Source organism: Trichoderma evansii (genome assembly GCF_050947405.1).
Source record: "Trichoderma evansii strain SZMC 28006 chromosome Unknown GGI43scaffold_3, whole genome shotgun sequence".
NCBI classification, from domain to species: domain Eukaryota; kingdom Fungi; phylum Ascomycota; class Sordariomycetes; order Hypocreales; family Hypocreaceae; genus Trichoderma; species Trichoderma evansii.
Window position 1 is genome coordinate 645,625 of NW_028145203.1, and position 15,321 is coordinate 660,945.

Genomic DNA, 15,321 nt, shown 5'->3' on the forward strand with positions numbered 1-15,321 from the left:
GATGGCTTCCGCGAGCCTAAATTTCAATCGTGCACTTATCACAAGGTGGGATTGATTCGTGGACCCAAAGTTCCATGTGGCCTCTTTGTTTTTCTTTTTGTTTCGTTTCGCTTTCTTCCTCCTGTCCAGATGGCGCGCCACTTAGTCCATGGCTTATATTGCCGTCAAGCCACCGAACCCAGCGCGCTTAATACCTCGTCCCTGCTTGAAACGACGGCCCCGGTGGCATCCACAGCTGGAATAGCTGTGCCCATAACGTGATTGTGGCTCTGATCGGCAAGGCTATCCCTCTTGGACGGAGTCTCGTGAGTCGCTCGCTGTTAGTATCCAGATAAAGAGATTTCATGACAACAGAGTGCAACGCCTCTTATTCTCTCTTCCTCTGCCAATTGATCACGGGCCCCGGATGCATGTACGCATATGCAAGCGCGAGGCCGAGCTACTAACGCAGCCCGCTGGGCTCTTTTCAAAGCCCGTAATGCTGCCTTGAAAGACTTGTAGCGGCGTCTCTTGCATCCACTAAGTCGTCCAGGAGGGCACCATGTTCCTAGCTTGAATCAAGTGATGATCAACGTTGAAGCTCTACTGTGAGAGACCCGGCCTTTCAGCAAAGCTGATGACGGAGCCTGGGATATCAACGTCCGAGGCCAACAAACAAGGCTTAGTAGACGCAGCTGCTAGATATCACGTCGTTGGTTGACGGTCCATGGAATCTTGTCGATCACTTCCCATCTTTGCCATGCCGGCCCACCCACCATATCCTTAGCAGCCAAGCCTCCTCAACGCAAGGGTGCGAAGCCCATCCCGCGACCTAAAAATTCTTTAATCGACTACTGTCGCACACACACCATGGCAATTGTCTGCGGGAGGGCATGGGCTATGCTTCAATTGATAGCTAGCTAGCATGGGGAATGCCAGTTTTCCGATAATGCAGGTATCGGATTTCGCCCAATTCCCCATATAAGGGCAATTGGGCCTGTCTCATAATACCACGGCCCTCTAGTTAGTCTTGGAGATAGCTATAGACAGCTTCGTTGCAAGCAGCTCATCTCTCTGCTCTGATTACGCTATGATCTCCGTGCTTGGGCCTGCAATCAGAGCATGCTCGACATTATTCCATCGGTTACTGCTCCGAAGCAGTCAGAGGGCTCCCATGAGGCGCTTCCCCGCGAACACCGCCACTACCCTGGCTTGGACCCTTGACTTGGACCCTGGTGGGAACGCCTATGAAGTCAGAGGCACAAAAGTGGACAGAGGCCAGAAAGCAGGTTCTGGCCAAACCTTGACCCCTCGTTTGAATTCTGTCCACGGCCGGCCGAGAAGCGCCACATCCACCCACACCCACATCCATCTACGTCCGAGTAGGTACGTACATCCGCACTTATACGTCCATACCTAACCAGGAACGTGCTATGGAGTACTGTAGGTAGGTACTTGGAGTGGACAACCTCGCTGTAATTTGCACGCTGCGTTAGTACTAGACAGTACTCGTCCCACGAGCAAAGCTGCGTACCTGCGCATTGTTTATCAAACGCTAACTCCATATTGGCATTTCGCCTTCATATTCTTACAACCTAGGCAATACACAATCTCCGTTATTCGATTCTAGAGTCGAAGCCGGACCGTATGCTCCGGGGAGAGCTTCTCGGCAGTCGTTGGAGGCAAAAGAAGACATATTCTAAAATTGAATGCCGTAATTCATAGCACATACTGTAGCAGATAAGGCATTGGGTACAAAGGACGTCAGGACATGTACAAAATTGCCCACCTACTCGGTCAGCTTGTCTGCATTAGCGGATGTACTTGAGTGAGTTGCTGCTGCATCTCAGCATGTAGGTAGACCAAGTTGCATTACAGCCGCACTACGAGTGGCTGGCTGCTAAGGCTGGGGCCCTGCCAACGGCCCTCTCGACGCTTATTCAGGGCTTCGTGCTGCAAGGGTGCAGATCTTGCCTGGCTTGGGGATAAGGGCACTCAATTCTGGCCTCTGGGCTCCTGCCATGACGACATGGCCATGGCAAACCTGCTTGCTCTCAAGCGTTTGGGGATACACATCAGATGCTGATGTTATATTGCCCGTTGCATTTACACATGACACCCCGCATTGTGCATTGTGTGACGTAGCTGTGTACGGAGTGGACAGAGTGGACAGCTCGCTGTTTCTCCATCTCACTCTGTTGCTCCCTGTGTGTTTTCAATTGTACACGATCTGCGTCAAGGCCGAGAGATCAGAGTCCCTGATACGGAGGGTTGAGGTGCTTCACATGACGCCACATTTTTACAAGATCCAAGTCCGATTCCAAGGCACATCTCTATTACTCCGCATCGCTAGGGTCTCCAAGACACTACCGTCTCAGACTGAGTGGGACAGCGTGCTCGAACGTACATGTAGGAGTCCTGTTATCCGCGAATTGAGCCATTGATGCAGTGCTAACTTCTGTTTTGCTTTCATAATTCCTTCATAGTGACCTCGTCTTGAGGCTTTTTTATTTGTGCCGGCTGCCATTGATCTCGTGCTTGACGATATTCGTGAAATTAAGCCTCGGCCCATGTCCTCAGCTCTCCAGCTATCACGCCAGTTCAATGTCAGGGTGGCAAAAGTGTTCGCAGTGCAAGTCCCATCGCGGCTCTGATCAACATACAAACACGCGGCCTGAGATTTGCCATTGGCAGCAGAGCATGAACGGTGGATCAAGCTGTCAATCGTATACGGACAAGCGACGATATCTCAGGAACATCGCGAATGGGCGCATCATCTGAAACGCCATCAGGGGACTGGCAGCGATAACCATCTCCCTCGCCACGATGGCTGCATGGCCACCTCAGCTCGTCGGAACTCTCTTACTACATCCGCTCCGATCAAAACCAGAGTCGGCAAAATCATTCGTCCCTTACTTTCCGACTGTATATCCCTACTTACAGGCCCCTAGTGTCAATCTATTAATGGATATTCCGGACGACTCACACGATCCTTATTGGACAAGCATTATGCGGCGCCTCATGGTTATTGCACCGAGACAGTCGACGCATGAGCCGCAATTCTGCGAAGATACATACTCAATACGAGGTTGACATGTTTGGGGGCTTTGGTCTATGAGTCCCTGGCCGCACAAAATTGCTCCAAAAGAGGGTCAATGGCACCTTTTAGATTCAAAGAGGAGAGAACCCTGGCCCTTAGATTTGGCAATCCCTCCTACCAGCACTCAGAAACATATGGAATTGGACCGGCCGCTGTGCGCGCGGGGCATTGATCGGCCGTTATACGACGGTCATGGTAACTGAGAGGCCTCACCACGTGGTTGAGGCCGACAGTTACTGCTTGCCACGTATGCGTTGTACGGTTCGGATCCTTGCACTCGGCCGGCAGGCCTAATGCAATAGGTCTAGGCAGCGAAGCAGACCTTGACATGATGTTGTCCCCCATTGGCAGCCTTTACAAAATGCGGCGAATCTGTTTTAGCACGGCGAAACGCTTCGAACCCCTGAAAGCTGTTGCGGGCAATCCTGCAGAGCTCCACCGGCGTACGTTACATGTGTTTATATTTGTACCTCAATACTACTGTAACTTGTTTGAATCTGGGTGATAGTATTGATGAGGAGTAGTAGGTAAGTCGTCATACGGACGCGGGGGATCAAGAAACTCTTTTATCTCCATTCGCATAGAGGTAAGATTGCCTCCACACCATCCATTATGCTGCTCCCTGGGATCAGGCAATGGATGCCGATAGTGCATAGGCTACCCCTCTAGCTTGTGAACTACAAATTCCGAATGTAGGAATACATACTCTGTCTATAAGTACGCTTCTACTAGACTATTAGCTACTGGGAGCGAGCTATCCTGTATCAATAGTGCCGGTGTTGCCAAGATTCATTTACAACACCACTACTACTCCGGGATTCACTCAATATTGGATGATACGCAGCCGCACCAATTGCGTCCATTGCAACATCACCAACATGAAGACAAGAATAGGAAGCCTTTTGATATTCAATTGTAAACATGGAAGGCCTATTCACCTACCAATCCCTGGCTGAAACGCCCAAGCCCATGAGACGCTGAAACTCAGGACACTCAACACCTTGAGAAGACCCAACAATTGCTTCTTTGATCTTGAATGACTGGCCACAACATGTATTTAAATACCTGCTATATTCTCCAATTTGTCAAATTTATGAATACTTTAATAAAGTATGCCTTCTTTTTACACGAATTCTCAGACATGGGAGGCCATAAAAGCGCCATTGATCCCTTTTCACCATCACGTGAAGACTTCTCGATCTGCAATGAACCCCCTCTATCCGACGATCGTATATGTAACTTCTGTCAGTGCTTTTTTTTTTTCTGCAAGGCCGTTTTGGGGTGGCTGGTAAATAGGCGCCATTGAGGGACGCTGAAATCAGCTCAGCTGCAGCAGAGCTCCATGGGGATTGGCTCTACCGGCAGGGCTAGTCGTCCAACCAGAATTCTCAGAAGCAATTTTCGTAACGCGATGAACTAACAGTTCGAGCTGCCTACCAGTAAAGAGCTGCCCTTTGCCTCCGCCTCCTCTTTGCTGATCAGACTCTCGGTGGAGCTGGAAGCACTTCGCCGCCACTAAGAGCTCGTAACGAATGCGAAATTTGGTGATAGATGTGGAGGCAATATATTGTAAAGTACGGGATAGATTACATATTGCTACTGCCGAAATCCTACAAACGATTTTTTGCTCTTTACTACACCGCCTTTGGTTCTAGATCTAGCTCCGTGGGTGGTGTCATCGCGGGTTGCGTGGCTAATATATTCTGAAGCGGAGATTGATAAGAGAATTTATGGTCACGCGGGGGAAGAGTCCAGGGGTGGTGCGTCCAAAGCAAGCCTTCTTCGGGCGTTCATTCTGAACGGCTATTATACATCGTTACGCATTTCAATAAACAGCAAAAAACACATATCTAATCCTTCTTTAGAGGCACGAAGACCTCTTCGATACCCTCCTTTGTGATAATCAACATCTGCAGGGTGTCACCAACCTCAATGTGACGCTCCACAGCACCATCAAACGCATCTTTAACAATAGTCTCAACCTGCGGCCGTGACAATGGACGACGCTCTTTCTCCTTCAGATCATGGCCCACTCCGCTGCCGGGGATATACTGGTTCTTGAAGTTGACCTGGTTGTCCAGGAAAGGCATGATCAAGCTGCCCGCAGCTCCTCCAGCTCGACATTGCTCCCTCTCGTAGCTTCCAACCGGGTCGTAGGAGTATACAGCACCAATTCCCTCCTCGTCAAGGCCACCAAGCATGGCGTGGGTGTAGTATGGGAAGAATCGCTTCTGGTAGAGAATGGTGGATAGGCGCTTGGCACATGCATTGAGGGACATGGGCTTGCCATGTCGGTAGCGGTAGATCTTGCAGATGGTATCCAGACGATCTCGCAGGGCTTCGCCATCGGCGGCAAATCCGCAGACAGATAGAACTATGGTAGCATCGTCCTGGTTGGCCGTAGTGCCACCGATCTTGAAGACCTTCGGGGACATCCGGGAGTTGATGCTGTAACCGCTGGTGTGGCGAGTGTCACCGGCCATGATGGTAAAGTCGGCGCCAGAGATGGCTAGAGTAGAGCCTCCATTGTCGGTATAGCTATTGCAACAGTTAATGAGCTGGGGTTGATTAATCCCAAGCTGGAGCACCTACGGGTTGAAGGCATGCTCTCGAGGCTCGCCCCGAGTCTTGGGAGCATCTGAGAAAGAATAGTTGGGCCCGTTCATGAGCGGGTTCTGGCTGAACATTGCGGCCATATCTGCGGTGTTTATCGGGTGGTGGTTGGCAGCTTCGTCGACGATAGAGGTGGTTGATGATTGCAAGCTATGCCCTGTCGTCAGGCTTGATGCTATATCGCTACAGCATGCACGCGTCAAGTGGGAGCCTTGCTAGGCCGGGATTGGGGGGGTAGCTTGGATGACTAAGCCCCGGTGTTAGTCGTCGCAATTCAACAGTGACCACCCCTTTCAAGGTGTTAGGATTAACTCCGTGATTTCGCGCTGCTCGACAGCTTTTGCACTCTTTGTCGCAGAAAATCGTCTGCGCAGCTCTACGGGAGCTTGCTTGTTGTTTTTTTCTAATTATATATAATCAAACCTGTGAACATCGAGATCGGCGACACCATGCGCGACATTCGCGCCAGAGCGCTGGAGAAGATAGCTTCGCTATCAGCTACCGGACCCGCGACCTCGTTTGAGAAATCAGATCTCGATCGACTGAGCAAAGCGTGTCATTCTGGAGGGAAAGCTGCCGAACATGCGCAACCAAACCATAATTCGAAGCCAATCGGCTCCATTGGGAGAGTTCCTATGGTCAGCACAAAGTTTCTCGCATCTTAGTTTGCATGTGAAAGGCCCCAGGAGCTAACCAATTAAACTTGCTAGTCAATTCGCGAATTCGAAGTCCTCCTCGCTTTGTGCAAGACCGCGCCGAATATCCAATCCGGCCAGAGCGCTCAGAAGCTCTCGTACCGACTGATTCCTTATATACTCGATATCCATACCCAAGTTTTTGTTTCTTCGCCCTTCTTTCGCAAGATCGAGCCCTCGCCGACCGAGTCGCTGGCCTTCCACGTTACAGCCGCGCTGCTATCGCTTGGCAATAACTATCACGAGCTACACGAAGAGATTTCCAATGGAATCTGGCACTTCACCAACGATTGTAATAAAGTTACCGAAAATGTGCTGTCGCCACATGTTGGAGATCCAGAAAACCCACATCTAGACGATGCAATTCGTACTGCTACTATTGCTCTTGCTCTTGTTGGTTTCCTTGATGCTGTGTCAGCCCAAGTAGACTTCTGGGGAGTGGATGGCCGACTATTTCTTATACAAAAAATCCGCCAGCTTCTCTCTGAGCCGTTTCTGGTTGCAGTCGAGACGGCAATCTCGACCATCCGCAACTCTCTCAGCCAAGACCGAGAGGTCAAGGAGTGGAAGAGGCACCTACGCCATTATGCTGCCTCAGGGAGACCTCTTGGGGCAATGCTGCTGCAACGCAGCTTTATGTGGCTAGTATTGGCGAGCAGCTCTCTGATGGTCGCGGACGGGCCACGCCTTCGGACAACCCACATCTTGGATATTCTCATGTCCAAGGACACAAGTCTGAACGGTGTATCAAATCCAGGCTCAGAAGCCGATGTTAGCTCCATTGAAGCCTACACCAATCTTGCAGTGGAGCAGATGCACTACATTGAAGCTGGTGCTGATTTTGTACGACTTGGAGCACACTCCCAGCAACAGCTTGCCTATGCAGTCAAATCCGCTGCTATGATAACATATCTGAACTGCTCTCTACTTAATGAAGAGATTGCAGATGCAGATGTTCTCACCACGTGGCTTCAAGAGGCATTGGAAGACCCTCTACAGATGACTGATGAAACTTTGGCGTCTACTGTTCTCCAGTGCTTGGCTCTCAGCTGCCGCATTGCGCCGTCCTTTTCTTCGACTGTCAGCCGGGTGCTTCCGCGATTCCTGGTCCAAACTGCGCCACAGGGCAATACTGTTGGAGTGGCATCAAAGAGCTTGGCTTATGTTCTGAAGCTGCTCTCCAAAGATGCAGTCATCAGCACTCTCTACACCTTGGGCAATGTGCTGAGCCCAGGCTCCGACGGAACGATTACTGGCATACAAGCAAATGGCACTGCTGGCGAGGCAAATTTGGCCCCTATTTACGTCAACAGACATTCTACAGGAAGTGCCATTTCTCTCCAAATGAATGGCGAGGAAGAAACAGCCATAATCTATGGAAACGTTGTTCAAGCAATATGCGGCATTGCAGCAGCGTGCGATGACGAGAAGATTACTGCTCTTGCTCAGTCCATGCTTCTGCAAAAACTTGACAAGGTCAACGTCAGCGTAGATACTCAAGTCATAGCTGGCGCAGCTACGTTGGCTCTTAGTGGCGGCCAACTAGAGTTCCGTTCTCTCCTCAAGCTGTACTCGAGGATATGCCATATCGGCGTTGTAGAGAAGAAAGACTTTTTGTTGGGCTCAGTCAGAAGAGCCCGTGCGCACATCTCTGCTCGCTTGCGTCGCGACTCTCCCTTATTTGACATCTATTGGGAGCATCTGTTGGACAGCATCATTGCTCTGGGAGATGCTCATGCGTCTGGGCAAACCACCAAAGACTCCGATGTGCAGCTTGCTGCCCTGGAGATTGCTGAGCTGCTCCACCCTCTCGCCGTGTTCATGGCCAGCAATGATCTTGCCTCGGAGCCATTGGCAAATGATGATTCGTATGCTCTTCTTAGAGATGCGTGGTTCAACATTGTGGTGCATGGCTTCATGACAACTACTGATCGTGGTAAAAAGTACATCAAAGAGCTTCGCATGATTGCCGTGCACTCACCTGCTCTGGTGGCTAGCCAGCGTAGTGAGCAAGTTGAGAGTGACATCGAGCTCAATACCGTTCTTAGACGAGGAAATAGCAACGAGCGAGAGGCAATGCAGAAGAAGCTTCTTAGTGAGCTTGTGCCATCAAAGGCAGCTGACATTAAGAGCCTAAGCTACCGAAAAGTCATCTTCCTCCAAGCCGCATACATGGTTGAGAGCCTTCGTGCCGATGCTGGTGATTGTACCAAGGCGTTGACGTACTTCTTGGAGCCGGCCATGCGAAAGGGCGATGTGAGCAGCACCATGGAGGGAATTGCCGCGACTGTGGTCGATAAGTACTTGAGGAAGACACTTGCCGGCATTGACCCGAGTTTCTCTTCTCAGTATGCTGCCACTCAGCTTGTTTCCATTTTCTGCAATTGCTGTCATCGCATCGAACGAGTCCAGCAGGCTGCATTTGCCTGTGCAGACCGTATAATCAAGGATGTGCCTTCAGCATTGTGTCATAGAACGTCTCTCTTTGCCCTGTTGGAGCTTCTTTCTCTTTTGTGGACGAGCTGTCTCGAGGCAGAGACTGACATCTACACCCCGCGATCAATATTCAGTTCCAAGCTTGGTAATGTGACCCTGGAGCTGTCTGACGACTACGATTTTCGACGATGGACTCTTGATATCCTTAACCGCAAAGCTAAAGCTTGGGTCACCGCAGCTATCAATTTGGCACCGTTAGATGTGAAGGGCCTCCTCCAGACATACCTGTCAGAGTTTGAGGACGATGGCGCATATGGCCATGTTTCACTTGGCCGGTCGTTCGCTTTGGAAGTTGGATCGATCATTCCATCTACGGATAACAGACTGCAATCTCTAGACCGTGTTGGTGACACTGCTCTCAATACGGCGTCTGATCTCATCGCTCAATACACTACTCGTCAAGAGTACCGCTATGGCGAAATACTGCCAGACCGTGGATCCGAATTGATAACTTTCATGAATCTGAACCGCCGATCGTCGTTTGTGCAGTCCACTGTTATAGAGAGCGCTAATGCCGCTACTGCTTTGGCTCACATCGAGGCTCGAATTTTGAGCAAGAAGTCCACCTCCTTGAATGAGGTTCGAGAGATTCTTAGGCGAGCCGCTGCCCTCCTGTGCCGTGGTGGAAAGGATGAATCATCGGTTGCTCGCTACTTAGTGAACATTCCTTTCGCTTTGTTCACAAAACAATCAATCAAGCTAGGCGTCTCGCTATGGCTTGGCGTGATGAACGAGAATCCACGACTGGAACCCAAACTGCTGAATTCTATTGCTCAGCAGTGGGAGTTGTCCATTTCTCGTAAAGTTGGATTATTCCATCCCGCTCTGAGCCATCCCGATCCTTTCTTCCTCAAAGAGGAATTCGCGCCAAGCGAGCTGGAAATGCTAGCAAAGAGACGGCAGTTGGTGCACGACATCCTGTCTCCTCATGCTCGCTTGCTGCAATTCTTCAGCAGTCACTTCAACGCCACCAGGCTTGGCTGCCCAGACATTCAGAGGATATTTATTCGCATGCTTGACTTGACTCTTGACGCTGTTAAACACTGTACGTCTCATCCACTGGCAAGAGAATTGCGCTTGCAGATTGTCCTCTTTGGCCTCCAGGTTCTACGATGGAGCACCATAATCAGCTCAACCGCCCAGTATCGCCTCAAGGAAAAGATTCTATCAGCAGGTCTTTCTTGGTTTAGGAGCTCGCCAAAGTGGTCGTTTGGTAGCAATCTTGTTCAGCTAAAGACTGAGTTCCGCCTCATTTCTGATGTTCTCGCCGCTATGAAGGTTGTTTCCTTCATTGGCGCCAATACGACTGGTATTAACTCACTCCATTCAAAAGAACAGCTGCTGCAAATACTTTTGGAGAATGAGCAGTCGCGGTTGACAGTTTGGATCAGCCCTCTCAACCAGCACCATGCTCACTTGACGGTTCACCACAACTCATCGAAGGCTGCAGTAGAGGCTGCCCTCTTACCTCTTATTCGAACTGCCTGGGGGCAGGATCCTGCAATTGCCATTGAGCTAGGAACGAGATTCCATTATCCCCGACTAATCCGCGAGATTAGACTACTTCTTCTTGCAATGCCTGAAAGGGCTATATCTGAACCTGAGGCTCTTCCCCTCATTCTTGGTGGACATCTGCCTGATGACGTTAAATCGCAGCTCAAGGTAAATAATCTATTCTTATCCTTAGTCCGTCTCCGAATGATTTTAACCTAATTTTTTTAGTATCTCTTATTCTGGGAACCAGTCAATCCTCTCACAGCAGTCACTTTCTTCCTGCCCGCATACAGAGACGACCCCTTCCTCATCCAATATGCCATGCGAGCCCTGGAAAGCCACTCTGTAGACATTACTTTCTTCTACGTGCCTCAAATTGTCCAAACTCTACGTTACGACAATCTTGGATATGTGGAACGATACATCCTTGAGACTGCGCAGTTTTCTCAGCATTTTGCTCACCAGATCATTTGGAATATGAAGGCCAATGCATACAAGGATGACGACGCCCAAATCCCAGATGCCATCAAACCTACTCTTGACTCTGTTATGACCAAGATGGTTGACAGCTTTGCTCCCGAAGACAGAGAGTTTTATCAAAGAGAGTTCGCCTTCTTTGATGAAGTCACCAGTATTTCAGGAAAGCTCAAGCCATACATTAAACGGCCCAAGCCAGAGAAGAAGCAAAAGATCGAAGAAGAGCTTCGAAAGATTCAAGTTGATGTCGGTGTCTATCTACCCATTGATTCAGACGGTATCGTTATTGGTATCGATCGTAAGTCTGGAAAGCCTCTGCAGAGTCACGCCAAGGCCCCGTACATGGCCACCTTCCGTATCAAGAAGCACAAGGGCGGACTCGAACAAGAGAACCAGCTGCTAGAAGGAACCGGAGGAGAAGGCAAGGAGCCTGAAGACAATACTGTCGAGATTTGGCAATCCTGTATCTTCAAGGTCGGAGATGACTGCAGACAGGATGTGCTAGCACTGCAGATGATTGCCGCGTTCCGAGGCATTTTCCACAATGTCGGTCTCGACGTTTTCGTGTTCCCATACCATGTCACCGCCACAGCTCCAGGCTGCGGTGTCATTGAAGTTTTACCCAACTCAATCTCCCGAGATATGCTCGGTCGTGAAGCCGTCAACGGGCTCTACGACTACTTTGTGTCCAAATACGGCAACGAAGATTCTCTCCGCTTCCAGCAGGCCCGTAGCAACTTTGTCAAATCCATGGCTGCCTACTCCATCATCTCCTTCCTGCTCCAATTCAAAGACCGTCACAACGGCAACATCATGATCGACGACGCCGGCCACATCCTCCACATCGATTTCGGTTTTTGCTTCGACATCGCCCCCGGTGGCATCAAGTTCGAACGCGCCCCCTTCAAGCTCACCAGCGAGATGATGGCCGTCATGGGCGGCTCAACCGACCACCAGAGCTTCAAGGCCTTTGAGCAGCTCTGCATCAAGGCCTTCCTCGCCAGCCGACAGTACTGCGAGAAGCTCAGCCAGATTGTCCAGCTCATGATGGACAGCGGCCTGCCGTGCTTCAAGCCCGAGAGTGTGCAGAACTTTAGGGACCGCTTCGTCATGGAGAAGACGGAGCGGGAGGCTGCGGACTTTATGAGGGACCTCATCAAGAAGAGCTACTCGAGTTACAGTACTGGTATTTACGACCAGTTCCAGCTGCTTACCAACGGCATTCCTTATTAAGCGAGCTATTTTTTTTTTTACACTCAGCCTGCCTGTTTGTGATTTTCAATTCAATTTTTTTATACTTCTTTCGAGAAAGAGTTTAGAACAAACATATTTGGTAATGCCTAATTCAAATGGGGAGAGGCATTAGATGAGAGTAGAATAAGGGTCGACCAGAAGACGTAATATTTCGCATTCGATATGCGCCTAGATAGTTTCTATTCGTACTATTAATATTAAAATACGAAAGTCATTTCGCTTATCTTAAATTATCGCTTATTATCCTTGAACTCCAAATCCAAATGTCTATATCTAAGCGACTACTACCGCAGCTAATTGAGCAAATAAACTCCCTATCTAAAAATATCAAAGCAGGGACCCCGTAGCTATTACGAGATATCGGTAGTAGTAATATCGTACAAAACTATCTTTTTTTTTTTTTCACTTGAATTTATTAACCTGACCTTCTCATGTAGCAGGTTGCTTGAGCATATGTGTCGGCGCGTTGTAACTCAAGTAATCTACGTGAACAAACGCCCTATCCACAATGGGAACGGACTCGAGGAAATAGGTTAGTACTTCACTCAGATCATGGCTATCTTTGAGTGGCGTAATAGCGGAAAGCACAATGTCCACCTCCACAAAAAGTTTATCGCCCGCGTGATAGGCACGCAGGTTCTGAATCTGGCGGATGGCGGTGGCAAAGCGCATGGTGAGGTAGAGCAGCAAGTTTCGTTCATCAGGCTGGGCCGAGAATCCAGTCAGATTGCGGATATGCTGGGCGGAGGTGCGGCTCCAGATAAGTATCACAACTAGGGAGAGGAGGAGACCGCCGGAAGCGTCAAGCCACCAGATTCGGCCATAGAAGCCAACTATAGAGGGTGGAGAAAGTTCATGTTAGAAATCCAGAAGCTGTCTGCGGGACAAGATATAATAGACTTACCCAATGGGAACAGAATGGAGCCGATATTAAATACAACGTCAGTGATTGCATCGTCAGCTCTATTAAAGGTGGGTCAGTTTTATATTGCCATAAATAACGAAGAGAGAAACTTACAAGGCCCGGACACTCGAATTCTTGACAAGGCGACACCACAGCCAGCAACTACCCTTGATTACAATAGTCGTTATCATGATAATGATAGCAGGCATTCCCAGCTGGAGGACTTCATGATCTGGGCCAGCAAGTCGCTGAACGCATTCCAGGCTGACTTGGAAGAAAGAGGTCACCATAATGACCGAGAAAACTAGCACACCAAGAGGTTCCAATCTATTGCAGTAGAATTAGAATAACATGGAACAAATCCGAAATTAATGACGGCGTGTCAAACTCACCTTGACCGTCCGACGGGATAATTGTGCTGGTCCCGCTGGCTTGCCGAGATCAGCCTTGTTGTCGTCCAGACGATGGCAGTACTCAGCAAATCAAGGACAGCGTCGACCAGAGCTGCAAGGACGGACATGGAAGGAACAGAGATGATGACCGCAATTTTACCTGCCAGGAGAATGACATTTGCAATGAGGTTAATCCAAATCGCAAAAGTCACAATGGGGTCGTCGTGATCCAAGTCAGCATCCTCTAACCACGGAAGATTTGGCCGAGGACCAGCTTCTTTGGGTGTAGCTGGCTGGGGGGACTGCGATCGCGAAGGCGGCTCGCTGTCGACGCCCTCGTCATCCTGGTGCTGTAACAGAGGCAAGTTCTCAGAAGAGCGGAAAATGTCTTTCGGAGTTCGCCTCTGGGGAAGTGACCCCTTGAGAGTTGATGATGAGCTGCTATTGTTCATGCTGGTGGGATTATTGATTGAGCCATATGTTCCATCGGCCTGATCCAGATGTGACAGGCTCTTATATGAGGCCTGGGGAGTTTCTTCAGTAATAGTATCCGGTACATCAACGGATCTAAAGGCCGAAGCCTCGAGCTCATCCGAATATTCGTTCAAGAGCTCATGAGGGATAGAGGAGTCAAGAAGACAATCGATATACATGTACTGTTGAATAAGCGAGTTTGTTCTCTGGTAGAATTCGCGTCTTCAAGATGAACAACCAGTTAGCCCTCCGAGTATGCATTTCGCTTGCCCAAGCAGGAAAATCATCTACAAATCGTTTAAAAAATTGTTGCAAAAGGCCTTACATGGGTTTCTTCATCGCATTGAGTTGCTCTTCCGTCTTCCAGTACCGTTCCCAGCGATATCGCGGGTTGCTTCTCCCGATGAGCCTCAAGCTCCGCGCCTGCGGACCATGCAGAATCTGCGACAGCCGTCGCTCATCCCGCAAGAGTCTCTCGATAGTAGCATCGTCTTCAGTGCGTAGCCTCAGGTTTCGTATAGGCCCCGTCTCTTCATCTTCCACGATATGGCGCGGCACTGGAGGCGATTGCCGTGGGCTCGATAGGCTTTGCTGAGAACGGGTCCGGATCAATGTTGTCAGGGTACTTGTCCGTGTATGCAGAGCAGAAGAGTGGAAACTATCCTCGTGGCTAAGCCAGGGCCGGCTTGGTGAGCTCATTTTCTGGGTCTTGTGCGAAACCCAGCGCTACTATGAGGTCTCCAAAGCCAATTGAGCACGGAAATGAAGAAGCGATTGATAACGAGAAGCTGAGGCTGCAGCAGCACAATGCTTTTGATGACGTAGATAGACACGAAAATCCTGCAAGGTAGCGCGAGAACATGGCGCAGACAAAGGACAATAGCGCCTTGCCCTTCTGCTACGCGATAGGCCGCCGGCCCAGCGTTTTAGATTATCCATTCATACGAGGTACTAGTCAGCCGTTAGGCTAGAAACTTGAGGCCGCCAAAGTAAGCCTCCCGTTTTTGGACCCGATGGCGCAACGTCATTGGTCCATGCGTCCAGTTGGCGGGCATGAATCGAATGCTAGTAGCTCAGGGCAAGGGTGCATATCCACGAACTGTGGGCAAACTTTGATCGATATACGGATAGCTGGTCTAGAACTGCTCAGAGGCTGCTGCTGGAGAGAGGCGGCTCATCGGGGAAACGCATGAGCCAGAGGTGCCGCAGCAGCTCTAAAGATAGAGCCGGAAGTCAGCTTAGCGCAGGCATAAACACCCATGCTAGGTCTCTGAGATTCCAAGTGCCCGCTTCCACCGATCCGGCGAGTAGGATTCGGCCCCGATCCGGCTGATACGAGGCCTGGGGGGCGGCATTGGCAATGCGCTCGTATACATCGCGACTGACTTTGGATGGCTTGATCAACAGAGAGGCAAAAATCTAGTCATGCTCCGCCAAGAATGC

General features: G+C 49.9%; 3 protein-coding genes across 3 annotated transcripts; 1 reads left to right on the forward strand and 2 right to left on the reverse strand.

The window, feature by feature from the left end:
* Positions 1–4,857: 4,857 nt before the first annotated feature.
* GGI43DRAFT_239060 (proteasome core particle subunit beta 6) lies at positions 4,858–5,958 on the reverse strand. The gene is made up of 2 exons (XM_083200658.1): positions 5,672–5,958; positions 4,858–5,617 (listed from the first exon to the last, which is right to left on the reverse strand). The coding sequence occupies exons 1-2, from the start codon at positions 5,773–5,775 to the stop codon at positions 4,930–4,932; spliced, it is 792 nt and encodes a 263-aa protein (XP_083063921.1). The 5' UTR covers positions 5,776–5,958; the 3' UTR covers positions 4,858–4,929.
* A 68-nt stretch (positions 5,959–6,026) lies between these two features.
* GGI43DRAFT_239144 (1-phosphatidylinositol 4-kinase STT4) lies at positions 6,027–12,312 on the forward strand. The gene is made up of 3 exons (XM_083200661.1): positions 6,027–6,330; positions 6,403–10,545; positions 10,606–12,312. The coding sequence occupies exons 1-3, from the start codon at positions 6,142–6,144 to the stop codon at positions 12,085–12,087; spliced, it is 5,814 nt and encodes a 1,937-aa protein (XP_083063922.1). The 5' UTR covers positions 6,027–6,141; the 3' UTR covers positions 12,088–12,312.
* On the reverse strand, positions 12,313–14,785 carry GGI43DRAFT_239129 (cation diffusion facilitator family transporter). The gene is made up of 5 exons (XM_083200660.1): positions 14,204–14,785; positions 13,405–14,100; positions 13,127–13,339; positions 13,013–13,071; positions 12,313–12,941 (listed from the first exon to the last, which is right to left on the reverse strand). The coding sequence occupies exons 1-5, from the start codon at positions 14,575–14,577 to the stop codon at positions 12,538–12,540; spliced, it is 1,746 nt and encodes a 581-aa protein (XP_083063923.1). The 5' UTR covers positions 14,578–14,785; the 3' UTR covers positions 12,313–12,537.
* Positions 14,786–15,321: the final 536 nt, after the last annotated feature.

Bases quoted from the DNA above. Each gene is read 5' to 3' on its own strand.
- GGI43DRAFT_239129 (XM_083200660.1), bottom strand. From the start codon at position 14,577: ATGAGCTCACCAAGCCGGCCCTGGCTTAGCCACGAGGATAGTTTCCAC. The intron at 13,340-13,404 runs GTGAGTTTGACA...CTACTGCAATAG, and splicing joins TATCCCGTCGGACGGTCAAG to ATTGGAACCTCTTGGTGTGC. The intron at 12,942-13,012 runs GTAAGTCTATTA...CACCCTCTATAG, and splicing joins CTCCATTCTGTTCCCATTGG to TTGGCTTCTATGGCCGAATC.
- GGI43DRAFT_239060 (XM_083200658.1), bottom strand. From the start codon at position 5,775: ATGGCCGCAATGTTCAGCCAGAACCCGCTCATGAACGGGCCCAACTAT. The intron at 5,618-5,671 runs GTAGGTGCTCCA...CTGTTGCAATAG, and splicing joins CGAGAGCATGCCTTCAACCC to CTATACCGACAATGGAGGCT.
- GGI43DRAFT_239144 (XM_083200661.1), top strand. From the start codon at position 6,142: ATGCGCGACATTCGCGCCAGAGCGCTGGAGAAGATAGCTTCGCTATCA. The intron at 6,331-6,402 runs GTCAGCACAAAG...TAAACTTGCTAG, and splicing joins CCATTGGGAGAGTTCCTATG to TCAATTCGCGAATTCGAAGT. The intron at 10,546-10,605 runs GTAAATAATCTA...TAATTTTTTTAG, and splicing joins ACGTTAAATCGCAGCTCAAG to TATCTCTTATTCTGGGAACC.